This window comes from Chelmon rostratus, chromosome 13 (genome assembly GCF_017976325.1).
Source record: "Chelmon rostratus isolate fCheRos1 chromosome 13, fCheRos1.pri, whole genome shotgun sequence".
Classification (NCBI taxonomy): Eukaryota; Metazoa; Chordata; class Actinopteri; order Chaetodontiformes; family Chaetodontidae; genus Chelmon; species Chelmon rostratus.
This window is the reverse complement of record NC_055670.1, coordinates 2,228,972-2,246,920: the sequence shown is the minus strand read 5'-3', so window position 1 is coordinate 2,246,920 and position 17,949 is coordinate 2,228,972. Positions and strand designations below refer to the sequence as shown.

Genomic DNA, 17,949 nt, shown 5'->3' with positions numbered 1-17,949 from the left:
CATATTCTCTTGGACGCAAATTCCTACAGCTATGTCAGAGATAAATACGGACTAACTGTCTGAGCCTTGTCTGCCTCGGTTTCATGCTGGCCCAATCATTAGAGATGTGACTTTTGATTGATTGATTAGATGTGCCTGCCATACTGTCTGTGCTGGATCTGCTGTACTCTTTACAGTATATAATTTGGTGCAGCTTGTGTAAGAAAACTACTTCCTTTACTCTTTTATACTAACAGCAGGATATTAACCTCAGACCTGCACAGTCTGATGTCAGTCAAACTGCAACTTCAGAATGCCAAATGACAAAAGAAAAATGTTTTTCAGTATTTGACATGTTATATTTTGCTTTTAAAAGATTTTTTCTGGAGCTATCTTACCTCCATCCATTACAGTTTTTCCAGTTGTGAGCTGCTCCTCCGTTAAGTCAAGTGTTTGTCAGCAGGCATACTAACTTTGTTTTAGTACTTTTATTTGGTACTATGCTAGTGAGAAGATACTTAAAACCTGCCTAGAATTAGTATGTAGTCTGGAACTGGGTCATCTTGGATATTTCACTTATTTAGATGGTAAGACTTTATTATTCTCACAGTGGAGAAATTCATTCGGTCAATGCTTCCTCCTGCTTTTTCACTCTCTCTTCTGAATTTTTTTCTTTCTCCTTTCTGTACTGTTTCATTTCTTTTCACGTTTCTTGCTCACTTCTTTCATACAAACACTTATGCAGTAGCTTTTTCACACAACAGCTGAGGTGCTCGTCATCCCTCACATATACACACACACATCACTTACACAAACACCTGTGATCTTCTTTGTATGTTGCCTCAAAGCTCACACTCACACACACTCTCTCTCTGTCCCTGTAAGCCAGCTTCATCCATCTGGCACACCAAACCTGCCTCTGTGTGTCTCGCTTCCTCTTTTCTCAGCAGCCATTAACACTGGCTGGCTTTTACCTGTGAGTGAGGGAGGGAAGAAAACATGTGATCCAGGCAACATTCAGAGGTGGTTTGAAATGCGATTCCAATCACATTTCTCTGGATGCGTCTCAGTCCGGATGCTCTGGTCGCTCAAATCGGATTTCAGATGATTTTTGCTTTTGCGTCACTCGCAGCGTGACACACAATGTCGACGGCTTACCAGCCCCCTCCATCTGTGAGTAGGTCTGGTGCGACGGAGAAGTTGTGCGCCGGCGGGATTGTTTGATGGACAAGATGATGGATCTCCAGATCTTTTGGTTCTGTGTTGGAAAGCCATGTCACAAGCCTATTTTGTTACCATAGCAACCCTTGCAGCCAGGTTGGTGATGTCTGGACATACAAATCCAATCTGATCACTTGGAAATAACAGTGCAGTCGGTCTGTCTGAAAGATCTGCAGCCTGTTGCACCAGCTGTTTTTTTAGTTATAACCTAAATTATTACTGTTGTGATTCATTAATTACTAAAATAACAGCGGTTGCACCATGGTGATAAGTTACAGCATAGCTTCAAGCAATAGCTGGAGTGGTTACAGATGCCCTCAGGGTAGGCGTTCATAAAATGTCACAGAATTATACTCACTTATGGTAGAACAGCAGTTTCTCTCACACACAGCATCATTTTTTATTGACTGCAGGCCATTTTGCAACTCAGAAATCTAATTTATTGATATTTTTCAATATCAGTCTAGCTTGTTCTACAATGCCATCTGGCTCATGCCAGTCAGAAAGCTAATGCTCACTGTAACTATGACGATGGAACTCGTTGATTGGCCGCTTGCCGTAGTTACGACTTTACGTCCAAACCAGTTAGGTTCAGCCCCAAGTAGCTGGGTTGCAACCACTTTTGGTAGCTGATGTTGTTACAAACTAGAAGTTACGGAGCCTGGGGTGTGGACTGTACACCCTGACTTAGGAGAACTTAGACATAGCTGGTGCAACCCAGTGCTGATTTGAAAAACAAATCTGATTTGCCTGCAGTCCCACATAACTGCAGAGACCCTGCTCGTCCTCCCCCTCCTCCTCCTCCTCCTCCTCCTCCTACAGGTAGACTTTTTATCTGATCTTTTATTTAGCACAGATGTTTGTGGTGTGTTTGTGTGAGTGTGTGTTCTACAGTTACAGATATACTGGATTATACTGTAACCCAGTGAGAAGATTTAAAGCTCCTGCTGATTTGTTTGAGATCAAATGTGACTCGTCTCTTTTAAGCACACAGACATAATGAAGGATATACTCAGCTTGATGTTGGCGTGTGCGCCTGTGTGCGTGATTGTGTTGCGGGACACTGCAGTGTGGATCCAGAAGGGCAAATGCACGTTGGGTGCAGCAGCCCATTAATAACAGGAATTACTGTCCAAACTCCTCGCGACGGAAATCTGCTGTCAGCAAAATGGTCACTCGAGGACGGGATGGGAGGTGATTTGTGTGCGTGCGTGTGTGTGTTATGTGCATGAGAGAGACTGAAAGACAAGGACAGAGATAATGCTTTCAATTACATGTGTTAATAGTGAAAGTCGATAAGGTATGAGCAGGAGTGTAATGCAGCCAGAATTTTTATGGCGGCACCAAATTCACTGTAAGAAGTCTTCATTGTAAATCAGTAGAGCACAGAGGTGTAATAGCTTACTGTCAGTATCACCAGCTGGACGGTCGCTGCATTTTTAATGAGGTATTGCCAACTTGTGTGCGTGTGTGTGTAGAAAGGGGAAAGCACCTGCTCACAAATTGGACTTGTTTTGTTGTTACGTTTTTAGGCCTCAGAGCCAGAGCAGCACTCAGGATCTGCAGCAGGGCATCGTCAAGGTGTGCTCTGTGGGTGATAAGTGCCATAACTATATAGTGAAGACCTTTTCTTGGTTTTGCTAGCCCATTGATTTTGCCACTCTTTTGAGGAAACAAGAAAATAAAAATCAATATCAAAATTTTGCGAGTCGATATAAAATTACTGCCTCATTCGTTGTCATAGTAACAGAGAGGTTTTTCTCATTAACGACACTGGATGTAACAGGCCAGTAATTTGCTTATTCTGCATGTTTTTTTCAAGTTGCAGTGAAGGAAATGCAGACATCAAACCACTGAAGTGGTCCAGGTTCTGCTGTTATCTGACTGACCGTCCTCCATGTTTGTTGGTTTTGTTGTTGTTGTAACGTTGACATCACATCTATCGTGTTTGGAGCATAAGACACAAAAGCCTGGAAATCAAAAAGGAATGGGCAGAGAGGGGATTTACATCACAATCCAAGCCCCCGACAGAAGTGGTTTAAATTTGTCCTGAAAAGACTGGACAGCACGTGTCTTTTTGTATGACAATCCAAACTATATTTCATGTCAAACTAAATCAGATCCACCTGCGTTGACTGCAGATTAAAATCCATGCAAACACAGATTACATGTTCAGAGGCTGTGGTTATCTTAATGACAGACACAGCCCATAAAAAGGAATGAGAACGTCAAAGCTGAGATCAGAAGGCACGGTGAGAAAGAAACATCGCACAATTTTTAATCAGCTCTTACTTTGCTATATTTGCTGGAAGGGTGCAGACGAAGCTGCAAAGGTAGCGTGATTAGGAGAGTGTAAATATGACCCCTGAGAGGCCGCCACAGGTGCTGCCCCGCTGAAAGACATGAAGAGAACTTTAGCTTTACAGCTCCGCAGCAGCTCCCTCACATGCAGCATGATATGAAACAAATGAGTGTGTTCCCTCATTACAACGCTGGTCTGGTTGATGAGGGATGAAAAGAAGATGTTAGAGAATGAAATGTAAATGCAGGGGGGGCGGGGGCGGGGGCGGGGCGAGCCATTTCTGGTAATCTTCTTTTCCTCCTGCTTTCTACAGCTGCCGTTTCTCGTGTCTCCCCAGGACTCAGTCTAATCTGTCACAAGCAAGGAAATTAATTATAGCATGCTTTTGCAAGCTTATTAAACTAAACTTGTGCTCTCCACCCCCACCCACCTTTTCTCTTTGCCCTTTTCCTTTTGCTTCTCCTTGTTTTTTCTTCCTCCATGTGATCCCCCATCATTCTTTTGTCTTTTTCTTTCCAACTTTTTCTATGTCCATGTCCATTTCTATGCCATTATGTGCTCCACACCTCTTTATCCTCCATCTTTTTGCCACCTCCTAACTCCTTATTTATTCCTCTTCTCTCCTCCAGGCCATTGATAAGTACTGCAGGGTGAGCGGAGGTTTCTCTGGGGTGAAGGACGTCTACTCTTCCAACCCGACCTACGACGATGTGCAACAGAGCTTCTTCCTGGCCGAGACGCTCAAGTAAGTCACTAAGAGGTTGATTAACTGGCTTGATCTATATATATGTTGAGTAATAATCACTGTTTTGATTAATACAATGAATTGTTGGGTGGGTGAAAGGACAACATCATCGTCTCTGATGGATGAAGGGAGAACTGAATGCAGAATTTGACCCCAAGGGTTAAGTGAAGCCTAATGTGGCTCTCTGCTTCCCCCTGCTGGCACATCTTTGAATGTTATCTCCTCCTGGCAATACCGTACATGTACTGACCGGATATAATTCAGTGTACACAGCTGTGGCTGTCAGTCAAACTGTGTGTCAGGCCAAGATAATGATAAAACAGAGCAAACAGGGCTCTATTGGCTGCTCTTTGTTAGCAGACAGCTACTCATTAGTGCTCCATTTTTAACCTAAATGTGTCTGAAATTAACAACCACAAAGCGTTGAGCGCCAATAAAATTAGTCTTTGGAGTATAAGTCGTTAAAGGTCACCTGCCACACTGTACCGGTAAGGCTCTCCGACGGTGACATTTGAATGCTTCAGTGTTATGCAGCCTTTTCTGTGTATCTGCTCTCAGTCGTCCCTGCTGGCTGTGAGTCAAACACATCAAAGCAATGCAGCAACTGTGTGTCGGACAGGCTGCTGATTAGCTGCCAGTCACACTGACCTGCACACACATGCAGCTCGTGCTGCTGACGTGCTGTGTGGCTGGATCATTTGGTGATTATTGTTCAAACGTGAAACTTAATTACCACAGTTTGTGTGTTTGTCAGATTCATTTTAATTTGATTAGATTTTATCAAGAATTACAAGCCAAGTAGGCAGGTTTCAAGTAAAAGCTCTAAATCCCTGATTGAATTTTAACAATTATTGGAGTCTGTACACAGCGATGCATCAAACAGGAAGATATTTTTGAAACACCTAATTAGCTACAAATGTGCTTTACCTTAACAAATCTGCAGAAATGATTTGCAGCTTCTTTCTTCTTCTTCAACTTCCTTACCCAATCCCTCTCATCCTCACCCCCTTTTCCCCGTCCCCACACATATCCTTCCCGCCACTGACCCCCCTCAGGTATCTGTACCTGTTGTTCTCCAGCGATGACCTGATGCCATTGGAGAGTTGGGTCTTCAACACGGAGGCTCACCCGCTTCCTGTCCTCCACCTGGGCAATATCACCCTGCCGGGCAGCGAGCCAGCTCAGCTGTAGACAGACGGGCCCTCCTCCTCCACCACAGCACCAGGGGGCGCCACCTGCCCGCCTGCCTGCTTGCCCAAAAACCCACCCACCAACACTGGACAAACTTACATTCAGCTCTACAGACTCAACTGCTTTTGGACTGCAGACATCAACCAGAGGAGACTGAGAGAGCCTCCGGCACAGACCACTGCAGCATGGAGAGGATGATGAAGCTCCCTCTCTTCTTCTGCGTTTTTCTCTTTGACTCTCTCCGTCGATCTCTCTGTCTTCTCTGCTTAAATCAGAAAGATGGTGGATTTGCTGCTCAGCCTCACGACTGGCTTGAATTGACTCTTTTCTCTGAAGGACCGAGCTCCAAAACCGAGGCTTGATTGAATTTTTTTGTTCTTATTTTCAGTGTTTTTTTGAGATTTGACCAAGCTTTGCTCCCATACAGACTGAAGCTGAGGCACTGAGAGTGCGTATGAGGTTTTGTGAAGGATCACTCAGTCAGTTTGACACTTCACTGATGGAAGTGTCATTTTCCAGGCAGACAGACTGGAGGACTTTACAGGGTCTGTTGATAAGGTGTCTTTTTTTTTTCTTTTCTTTTTTTTTGACAAATCATTAATGAGGACACAGGGTTGAATCAAAGCCCTCTGCTTCCCCCTGACCCGTTCCCTCCCTATTCCACTTCCTGTTAAATCTTCATCAGATGAACTTTGACCTGGGACTGTTAGCAGCTCGTCACATCATCAGAGCGAGGGCGGGTTGTGGCAGCAGCCCCCACCTCCCTCTCTAATCCTCCTTTTTCAGAAAAGTGGACCATTGTAAGTGGAACAGTAATGACACAGGAAAAGCAGCAGGCCTCCCCATCTTCACAACCCCCCACCTGATATTTTTCCAGTTTCTCTTCCACTTAGAGACGTCACAGAGCCACGTTTTCCCCCGAAACATTCTGCTGCTACTTGTTTGGATGCTGCTTTTTTTTTTATCTCTCCTTCACCTTTTACCCATCACAAGCTTATCAACCCCTCTCGCATCTGCTCTATTCTCTTATGTCCCACCTTTTCATAAATCACTCCAAGTCATTTTCATTTGTGAGATGAGGTTTAGAACCCAACTCTGTGTGTGTGTGTGTGTGTGTGTGGTTAAAGTGACCTCTGCTGTAAATCATTTATTTGTGCACTTTGTATGGGAGGACAATGAGCAAGAGGAAAGTGGAGGTGTAGCACTGAAAGAGCTGAATAAATGAAGACTTTTCTGTGTGTCCCTGCCGAGCTCCCAGGCCACATTTTCTCTGTTCAACCCCACATCACTTATTGGACCACCTATCTGTAAGTTGCCGGACTCATTCTCCGTTTTTCTTTTCCCCTCCTCCCACAATCCTGGTATCTCATTTCAATTTTGGATATTTTCTCCATTTGCCTGCTGAGTTTACAGTACGAAGCTGCGAATCCATTCCCTCCTGTGGTTACTGCTTAGTGAACAATCATGACCAGCTACTGTATGTTGATTTGACCCTGTTCATTGTATTGTCCAACTGCTAAACGCTCACATCATATCATCAACCAGTCATCAAATCTTAATATCTGTGAAGAAACTGAGGTCTGGGAAAAGTCTGAAATTTTCAAAGAGAACAAATCAAGGACATTTTTGGCTGGTTTGTTTACATTTTGAATCGCGCCTTTTTCGGGTCGTTAGAATTTCTCCTCTCTGTAAGAGTTTGATAGTATGAATATTTTACTTGCTCCGTATGGTGCGATTTATCAAGAGCTTGGCCTTGTTGAGAGAAGTCAGAGCCACCACGCACCACGCTGTCTGCTCACATACCAGCATGACTCTGCCTCCAGTTATCGCTCCCGCCACAACTCTCTCTGCTCCATCCCAAGCAGCGTGAGGAATCTGGTGCTCGGGTTGCTCACATAATAGATATTACAGTCTGTTGGCAAAATGTTATGTTAGCAAACAACCAAAACAACTCGACTCTGAAACAGTCCTCCCTGGTGACAGATGTGCTGACTGCTGGACCTTGACTAAAGGGTTTACACATCTCAGTTCAATGTGACCTGCTGTATCAAACGCTCCTTCTAAGACTCTCTGTGCAGGATTTTATGCTAAAATCTACACAGACTTACAGACAACAATGGGGACTGTAGAATAAAGAAAAAGCATCTTATTCCTGTCAATTTAGATGCTGCAGATTCAGTCCAAACCCCACTTTAAACCTGAAATTTGGCATCTCAAACATAAACCTCAATACATTCATTGTACATCATTTAAAGCACAAGGAAACACTGCAGTTGTTTCTCCAGACCTGCTCCCATTTCTGTTTGACGTTAAAGAATTAGTGAAAACTGTCGAGTGAGTGCGAGTAATACGTTAATGAAGCCAACCAGCTCACAGAGAACATCGTTACTTTCCTGAGGTCAGATGATCCAATCTGACAACAACTATTTAAAGTCGGATTTTCAGTATGGAAGTCTGTGTTTGTGTGTGTGAGAGAGAGAGAGAGTGTGTGTGTGTTTGATGTGTTCTAACATTTCCTGTGAGCTGATTAATAATCCTGCAGGTTGCCAGTTTGTGTGACATGAATCTCCAATGTGTGCAAGCTCACTGTATCAACTGACTTTTAGGTATAGAGGAAACTGCAGAGTTTCACCTCAGAGGCTGATTTTAATGCAGGCTGATGAAGGACTTGCACTAAAACCAGACTTTTTGTGTGTGTGTGTGTCTGGCTTTGATTCTTTTCAGGCCTTATTGTCAAACGTGACGCTGTGGCCAACGCTGTGCTCTTTCACGCTCTTTGCTTTGTGTTTTTTTAATACATCATGATGATATAAGGTCTTTATTATCGTTTTTCTTTGCACAACCATGGATAGACTCTACTGTGATCGAGTACAAACAAAAAAGGTTGAAAGCAGACTTTGCACCAGCCTACAAGAGCAGAAGATAACTGTTCCACTCCATTGAAATGACAGAAAAAGGCTTTTGCATTTTGTTTTACCCAGCAACACGACTAAAGGTTCTCTAAAAACGTATCAGTATGCATTCACATTCACATGTCCCAACAAACTTCTGCACAGAAGGTCAGCTGCTCACCTGCAGGTGATGTTAACATTACTGACTGCAGAAATGGACACAGGCAACAAGGATTACATGGAGTGCTGCAGAAATCTAACATATAGTTGTTGCTCTTTGCCTCAAACTGCTGCACATCTCAAGTGAGCACAAACTGTTGACAGCCAACACAAAGACAGGATAAAAGCTGAGATTTAAAGGGCGAGGCTGGAGAGTAAGAATAAAAATCATGTCGGCTTTATTTGTATAGTACCGGATGTTCTTTTCTTATTGTCGACAGATCCCGTGAAAAGAGCAAAACCATCGATGAATTGATCCTTCTGTCTGTGTATCCAAAGCCTGATATCTCTTCTTCCTCTGTGCCATAGAGCTGCATTGTTCCAAACACTATTAAAACACACCAGTGAGACACACTGTTGCTTCACTACCACACACACCGTCCTCCAGCCAGAAATGTGCAGTTGGAAATAGTCCTCAACTAATGTGCTGTTTACTCATCTCTGAGGAACATGTGATATGGACAACGATGCCCAGCTGTTTTGGAATGGGTTAGAGTTGAGAGGCACAGATGGGAGAGAAGTTGAAAAGTGTGGAGAGACACATGGTTAATTCTGGTCTTTTCACGGGATTGGACGACAAACACTTAAAACCTAAACGTATAGAATAATATCTGCCTTGTACTTTGAATATGTTTGGAAATTGTCACCTGATTTCAGAAAAACATAGGTCCTGATCTGACAAACCAGTGTAGGAAGCAGTTACAGAGTTTGAGAAGAATGTCTTAATATCAAAAAGTTAAAAAAAAAAAAAAAAGCAGCTTTGACCAAACATCTGGCCGATGTTCTGCTCAGTGTTGAGTTTATATTTAATCGATTTACCTTTTCTTTCAATAAATGAAGCAACAGTTGTCCTCAGTTTTTGGTTCAAGGTTTATGGAAGCTCTCACAACACTGGTCTGCAGCATGGCTCAGTCTACGTCCAGGACTTTCTCTTCCCAGTCCCTCATTCAACACACTTCCTTCCCTCCATACATTTCTCGTCATCACCCATCCAGCATCCTCTCCACGTCTCGCTTTCATCTGACCTGTGGCGGCAGTCAGCCTCCAATCCATTGATGCAGTACAGTCCTGGCTCTCAGCCTCTGTCCCCCAGTCTCCGACATCATCACCATCTATTTCTGATAGGGAGGAGGCCCAGGCGAAACCTGGGCAGCCATCGAGTCGCTGGGAGCGACGTTGATTTTGAAAATTGAGTGTTCTGTATTTGTATTTTTACTGAACTAAAAAAAAAAAATACAATTAAAGTATCTGTAAATATGTTTAAACTGAGACACAAATTCAATAAAGATGTTATGAAAAGTGCTCAGATATGACGAGTGTACTCTGTGTGTTGTTAACTTTAGCGCACGATGCTTTGACAGTGGACGGTGTGTTGTTGCTGCGGCTCCATGGATGGCTCACCTGTTGTGTCCACACAAAAATATCTCAACAGCTATTGGATGGATTGCCGTGGAAGGTGGTCCAGACATTCACGTCCTGCTCAGGATGACTTGTAATCACTTTGACGATCCACTGACCTTTCATCTAGGGCCATAATTGGGTTGCATTTTTAATTTGTCCATTACTTTGGCTTGTGAGTAAACGTCTGGACGAGTCGTGACATTCCCATCAGCCTCAGCTGTACTCGATGGTGGATGGACAGACATTCATGAACCCCCATGCTTGTTCAGTGCTTTGGTTTACAACATGAGACCTGCTTGGCAGCAGAATGTTAGCATTGTAAAAGCATTATTATAGCAATGGTCGCCTGGAGTGGAGCCTGTTCAGTTGCAAACTGGCCTGATTGGACAGATTTCAGTGATTGTTAAGTGACAGGAGCCAATGAGCACCTTAGTCCAGTTTCTAAGGTCCAACTGAAACTGCTTGATTCAAACAATGGATCCTAAATAGCACCAAACCTGTGAATTTAACCACCGAACAGTGCTCAACGTCTCGATTGCGCCCCGACTTGTGTCGTTGTACATCATTTTAATCGAAAGGGTCGCTCAGATGTGTTTGAAAGAAGAATGTGTTCTGCTCTCTGCCGCTCGGCCCGTCGTCACATCCCTCCAGGATGCTGGCAGAGAGCCGCCCAGCCGTTTGGACAAACACACAGCAGCTCACGCTCTAACGAGCACCTTTCTCTGTGGCAGGTTTTGTTTGTTCACTCACTACTTTCTTATTCTGAGACTGCTTCCACTCATGTTCATCACATTTCTCTGGCTCTCCCTGATCACACAGCGTTCACAGAGTCAGCCCAAAGTATCATTTACGTTTCAGATGGACTCAGCCGTAGCCTACATTCATTTAATTTCACCATCATGTAGGCAATAATTCATCTCATATGGACTTGCTTTGAGTCCATTCATAGGATTGTTAAAAGTACAATAACATGAGGTTTTTATGTGAAAAATGACACATTTGCAGTGTTTCAGTGTTGACTCACTGTTCTGTGCATGAAAAATGACACACTGGTGCCACATGCAAACATTTCTGCTACATTTAGACATTTTTATTGTGTTAGAAGCAAGTAATGTAAAGTAAAAAAAATAATCAGCCCTATGTATTAGTTCAAAGTCACTGCTTTGGGGTAAATGAAGTGGCATTTGGTCAGCACTTCAAAACACAGTGGTACTGCTTTCTTTCCTTTGCATTAGATACAATAAAGATGGAGTATAAAGGAATCCTCCATCACATTACGTTAATGAGAGTTTACATTGTCGTCAGTTGATTGAAAATGAGTAATTGCAAGATGATCGAGGTCCGAGTCCAGGCGTCACCCATGTCGTGTTTAAACATGTCCTCCATGTGGTGGTCTGATCGTTATACGTAAACTCCAGCATGAGAATCAGACAGATGTCTCTTAATTGCTGTCCAGCAAGTTTTAGAACTGGTTAAATGTGATCCTACAGTGTGATCCCTCAGTTGGTGATCATGAAGGCAAATATCCATCCAGGTAAACTCACAACCAAGAAAATCAAGATAAACAATGCATAAGTGCTTTTTAGTCACACTTTCCACGTGTTAGGAATGGTAATACTTGTTGCTCAGTCCACCACTTTGGTACAGACTGAAATATCTCAACAATCATTGGATGGATGCCATGAAGTTTGTTACAGGCATTCATGAACCTCCTCATGAGGAAAGGTAATCACTTTGGGGATCCCTGAACTTTTCATCTGCAAAACTAATGACGTTCCCTTCAGCCTCAGCTGTACTTTGTTAAGTGCTTATTGGCAAACGTCAGCATGTTAACACACTAATCTAAGGTGGTGAACATTGGAAACATACCTGCTTAGCATCGGCATGTTAACATTGTCATTATGAGCAGGACACTGTGGCGTACTGACCCAAGCGTTTAGCTCAAAGTAGAAGTTGAGCTGTTAGAGCTGCTGACACGGCTGTCGTCTCTACGAGTCATGATTAGATTTTAGAAAAATGGAAATTTGATACTGAAATAATTAGTGATGTCAGGAAATGGCATGTTACATATGTAAAGCCAAAGCGAATAATCTGAAATTGAGAGGCTTCAGTGGAAAAGCTCAAACTGAAAGCTTAATTTGGAAATGGAAAGGAAACATTTGTGTGTTCTGCTTTTTTCTTTCATTTTTCCCTTTTGCATTTTGGAGGTTTATGTAAATGAGGTGGCGTGGCCGTGATGAAGACCGCCATGCAGGTGGAGGTCTGACGGTGTATTCTTTGACCCACCCTCACAAAAACAGCAGTACCAGATTACAGATGACATCAGTGTTTGATTGGCAATGGCAAAAAAAAAAAAAAAAATCAGTCAACACCTGATCTTAGGACAGTGTTTTAAACATATCTACACTCAGTGTTATTCAGGGAGGATTGCAATAAAAACCCCATCCCACATTCCGAACCAGTGAGGATGCTGCTGTAGTTCAGCACTACACTCAATGACTACGTCACTCTTCCTGGGTGAAATCACTCTCTATACACGACTACTAATATCAACAAAGCTCATGAGATTTTCAGGAAAGATGTCAAACTGCTTCACTGATATCTTCCTGTTTCCAGACTCTCTGAGGCTGTAAAGCTCTCCTCAGCTACCTTTCACACAGAGATGTTAACACTGCAGGGTGCATGAGGTTTGATTTTATCTGCGTGTACATACTGAACCTGCAGAGCAACTCGAGAGGTTTGTTATTTTGAATGTGATGGGTGTAGGGTGTAGTCTGTTTCACCACACCCGAGTACAGACTGACATTAATGTGTTTGATGCCTGCAGATCGTCTGAACCTCCTCATTAATGAAGGCAAATATTATAAGAAGGCAGTTCTGTCATTTACTGTATGGCAGTGAGCCCACATCCTCCAAGTGGGTGTGTGAGTGAGAGTAAGAGTGTGTGTTTGTCCTGCCAGAATGTGCGGCTGCCCTGTGGGGATTTTGTTAGTTTGAATTTTATCATGACCGACAATACTGACTCTTCTTTGTTCATCAACACAGAAACTTGGATTAATCCTGATGAATCTGCCCCCACAGCTTTTATTTTTCCACCAGCCAAGACTAACAGGTCGAGGAGGGATGATCTTAGATGCTCTCCAGTCTCGCTTGGCCGTTTCTCCTCGTTTGACAGTCTTAAAAATAAATATCCCATTTCACATGTTTTAATCTGTATTTATATAATATCTGGTTTTCTTCAGGACTTTTCTGAGCTTTTATCAGTCCGTATGTCACAATATGACAGAGTTCTTATTCTTGATGAGTTTGATATCCTCCTCACTCACCTCTGACCTGACTTTAACAAGCCTTTACTGTGTATATATATATTTAATCTTACCCAGTATGTTCAGCTTCCCAGCCATCACAAAGGACACACACTTGACCTTGCACTCTCCTACTGAGTGTGGAAGTTGAGAATGTGGTTGATTTCGCCTGTTTCCTCTGATCTTCAGGCCGTGGTCTTCCAGGTTCCACTCCTCTGATTTAAAAAATCACCCCGTGGTCTTTGTCCGTGTGAAGATGTTGATGCCTCAAACACATTTGTCAGTAGCAGTGAGGACCAGGGCCTCGCCACAGGTATAAAAACACAGATCAACAGCACATTCATTAAAAGATATTGTTGACTCCTGTCTGTCATCAGCATCTCTGCATCAACCCTCATCACAGCTACCGATTGAACAAAAACACTTCCATGAATACCTGCAGAACTACTGACACTCCCATCAGCCTCGAGCTGTACTTTGTGTTCAGTGCTAGTCAGCAAACATTGCATGCTAACATGCTTAACTAAGATTGTGAATCTGGTAAATATTATGTACTATTACTTGCTAAACATCAGCTTTGTCGTCAGGGGCATGTTGGCATGCAGCTGTTAGCATTTAGCTCCAAGCACCTCTGTGCCTCACAGAACTACAGACTCTTCATCTCTTTCCTCACTTCATGACCACTACATGTTTCAGTAGTTTCAGATTCTTTCTTTTTCATTTGTCCTTTTCCTTTAGTTGTGTTGATGACAAGCAGTGGCAATGGTAATGACAGTTTCAATTATCTGTCCTCCTTTGGTCTGGCTTCAGTTAAGTCCTTAATTCTCTTTGTTTGAGTCCAGCACACCAAGGCCATGTGCAAGTCGTGTCCAGAGCCATCACTAAATGTTGACGGATATATGTGTGTAATCAAACTTATCAAAGTATAGGAATATGACCCAAATGCTGGCAGAGCTGCAAGCAATGATCAACGTCGCTGTTCCCAGGCAGCAGTGCCTCTCTCTGCCTCTCTCGTAATATTCTGGAAGATACCTGTTCAGATAACTTCACCAAATCAATGATTTATCTGAAAACTGTTTCCAGCCTGCTGCCTGAAAGCATGTCAAACTGCCTGAGTCGACAAACTCTCTGCTTCAGGTTGATAAATCATCAGTGAGGTCTGAACAGGCTTACGTGCCAAAGCTAGACCCAACATCAACATCTGTATTTTAAGGCGGACACGAGAGATCATCTCACAGTTTTCTTTGGGCCTGAGGCTTCATCACTGTACTTCCTGTACAGTAAATTACATCCTTCATGATGTCAAATATTTATTTGAAATATTTGCACACCTGCCAGTGCTCTGTGTGCGTGTGCGCGTGCGTGCGTGCATGAGTGTCTGTCCTATGGCTAATCCACACATAACACAGGTATTTTTTTTACCTACTATGCTGTAGGCATCACCTGCCTTTGTCACAGTAGGATCCATAAGTCTCTGTACCTCAATAAAAGCAGCACAGTAACTGTACGTTTATGTGTGAACTCTTAATAAGTCCTGTTAACCAGGTTTGCACCAGCACTATCTTTTGCAACAAACTTAGTTTCCCCTGTGTGCAGATGGAGTTTCTTCTTTCCAAACGCTCTATTTTCAGACACCTAAAACTGTGTTTGTGCGTGGACAACAGCCCAAAACAGGTGGAAAAAGCTACGTCTTGGAAACTACCTGTGTCCGCATGGACAAGGCATCAGATAGTCGGAGGGAAAGTGAACAGGTGCTTCCTGTGGCAAAGATAGCCGTGAACCGGAGCTGTGATGGCAGCGCACACACAGGCCCCTGATAACTTCCTTTAACGCTGATCATCGCTTCCGCGTGTGAGGCCTTTTGTCGCGCTGGCCGACTGCTTCTCTCCGTTAGTGTCGGGTGGAGGAGGACGGTGTCGCTCTGTCTGCGCCGGACAGACACCGCAGTTGCAGAAAGCCAATATTAACCTTCGCAGGCATTTTGAATGTTGCAGCATTAAACGGACGAGATGATGGGAGCCGCGGGCTGTTAGCACACATGAGTAAATAGGTGCAAGTAGGTGCCTGCGAATGTGATCACACACCTCAGGGCTGTTCATCACACATCACTCATATTCATCAGTGTGACGCTCATCTGTCTCCCGCTCAACGCTGCACACTTTGTAAACTGAATGCAGTCTAGAGTAGAGCTTGGTATTTTTCTGCAAACTTCTCCAAAACTATAAATGTTGTTGAAACACAAGCTTTACCTGGATAAAACTGATGGAATTGTAATTTACATCAGTGTGGTCCAAGTATGTACTGTTTTACATTTTCTGTTTTCCCTGCTGAATTGACCTGGTTCTGCTGCCGCAGTGCAGTGCAGTGCAGTTTTCAGAGTGCTGAAACTCAGCACTCAGAAGTACAATTACAATTAGTAGAAGAGAAGACGACCTGAATAAATGATAAATAAGTTGTGCTAAAGCTGAGCTGTTGTTCGTTTGCACCACAGAGACGTGAGGGTCATCAGAACTACTCGTCCTCATAATTGGTGCAGGGGAATATATATTTTTGTATTTTTTGCATGAGTGTGCATCCTTATCCACTGTGTTTGTCATGTCAAGTTAGCATAAATATACAACTGTCAAAAGTAAAGCTTGCTGAGAAACTGTTCAGGTGACGGTCGCAGGTTGGTTCGGTTTAGAAAAAATAACTACCTCCTTGAAACGACTAATCACTCTCTCCTGTATGAAAGTCGTGTGCTTTCTTTAATGCTACACTTGTGTTTTGCCTCATAGGCATGTGTATTTTTCATGCGTAGGCGAGGCAAACTGTCGCGCTGACCTTTAGCGTCCATGTGTCAGAAGTAGGCCAAATGATGACACAGTAGTTGGTTGTAAGGCATTACTCCCAACTCTGCCAATAAAGCAGATATAATGTAGAATCTCTTCATGAAGAGAGTGTGCGGTTTAAAACTCAACTGGAAGTCTGCTTAAATAGTCACTTGATCCCATTTCAGATGAGTTGACTGTCTGTCGACAGCCGAGTGCGAAGCGGCTGGGATGAGAATCAGCACCTCCAAGTCCGAGGCCATGGTTCTCGACCGGAAAAGGGTGGCTTGTCCCCTCTGGGTTGAGGGAGAGCTCCTGCCTCAAGTGGAGGAATTCAAGTATCTTGGGGTCTTGTTCACGAGTGAGGGAAGGATGGAGCGTGAGATTGACAGGCAGAACGGTGTGGCGGCAGCAGTAATGTGGTTGTACCTCTCTGTCGTGGTGGAGAAGGAGCTGAGCCGAAAGGCAAAGATCTCGATTTACCAATCAGTCTACGTTCTAACCCTCACCTGTGGTCATGAATTTTGGGTCATGACCGAAAGAAAGAGATCTCGGATACAAGCGGCTGAAATGAGAGACAGGGTCAGGAGCTCTGTCACTCAGGAGGAGCTCAGAGTAGAGCCGCTGCTCCTCCACGTCGAGAGGAGCCAGCTGAGGTGGCATCTTTACCGGATGCCTCCTGGATGCCTTCCTGGGAAAGTGTTCCGGGCATGCCCCACCGGGAAGAGGCCCCAGGGAGGACCCAGGACATACTGGAGGGACTAAGTCGCTCGGCTGGCCTGGGAACGCCTATGGGAAGAGGGAAGTCTGGGCATCCCTGCTTAGACTGCTGCCCCCGCAACCCAGCCCCAGATAGGTGGAACAAAATGGATGGATGACTGTCTAATTCAGGACACATACAGGTGTGGATGCAGGTGTGTCCTCTGAAATGGCTAAGAATACCAATGCACTCTAAATCTCCCTCTGTCACCACTGTGAGCAGTTAACATTATACAATATACATTATACTACATCCCACCGTGGATGTTTAATTGATATGTTGCAAAAGGAAATCAGGAAACAGCTGCTTCGCTTTTCGTTTGGGGCACACGTCCCCATATTGTGAAAAATCTTTATGTGAGCCTCTAGAGGTTAGCGTGATGCATGTGCTCAATTATTTAGTATGGCCCTCAATGGGAGTTCTAAAAATGGAAGTTTCTGTATGTCAGCGACAGGTTTCAGCTTTCAGTTTGTGACAGTTTTACTACACGAGTGTGTCGACAGTTTCTGTGAACATAGCTTCCTGTTGTGTTGAGGGAAACTGCCGTACAGTCTGCAGTGCTTTGACACAAAGTTTACCCTGTACAACCCCAGCTCATGCAGTGCAGCATCGCCGTATGACTTTTAGCACTTACATCACAACCACAACAATCAGTCGTCCCTAAATTGTCACAGGAAGTGTCACAGAAAAACCACCACGCTGTTTCCATCAGTCCCAGGGAACTTCTGAAACTAACCACAGTTTGTTAGATGTCGGCACATCACAGTATGAAGGAAGACAGAGGCTGATCATGACCCTGGATTACCCGAGGAGCAGGATCTGTAGCTCTGAAAGGGAAGGGGCAGTGATGAGCTGGGGGAGCCTCTCTAAAGTCTGGATTGAATTGGGATGTTTGGGTTTTTTTAATGAGTTGTGGTGTTTCTGCATTGCACTGCAGTGAGTGCTTTCTCTTGTGATGCCCCCCATCAGCAGTCTTCCAAGACTCTTCCAAAAAACTCTGTGAGGAAGGTTTGGTTCAGTTTACGCTGCTAAAGCTACTTTGTTAAGGTTCGAGAAAAGTCACGGTAATTAAAGAAAACAATGCTGACAACTGATGCCAACTTTGTGGGCGTGGACAGCATCACC

At 43.8% G+C, this 17,949-nt stretch overlaps 1 protein-coding gene across 1 annotated transcript in view; it reads left to right on the top strand.

Annotated features, from left to right (window-relative positions):
* Positions 1-9,842, top strand: part of man1a2 (mannosidase, alpha, class 1A, member 2) — a 131,899-nt gene extending 122,057 nt beyond the window's left edge. The window contains exons 13-14 of the mRNA XM_041951161.1: positions 4,132-4,247; positions 5,303-9,842. Coding sequence (XP_041807095.1) covers positions 4,132-4,247; positions 5,303-5,438 — 252 coding nt within the window. The 3' untranslated portion in view covers positions 5,439-9,842. The remainder of the gene's footprint in view (positions 1-4,131; positions 4,248-5,302) is intronic.
* Positions 9,843-17,949: the final 8,107 nt, after the last annotated feature.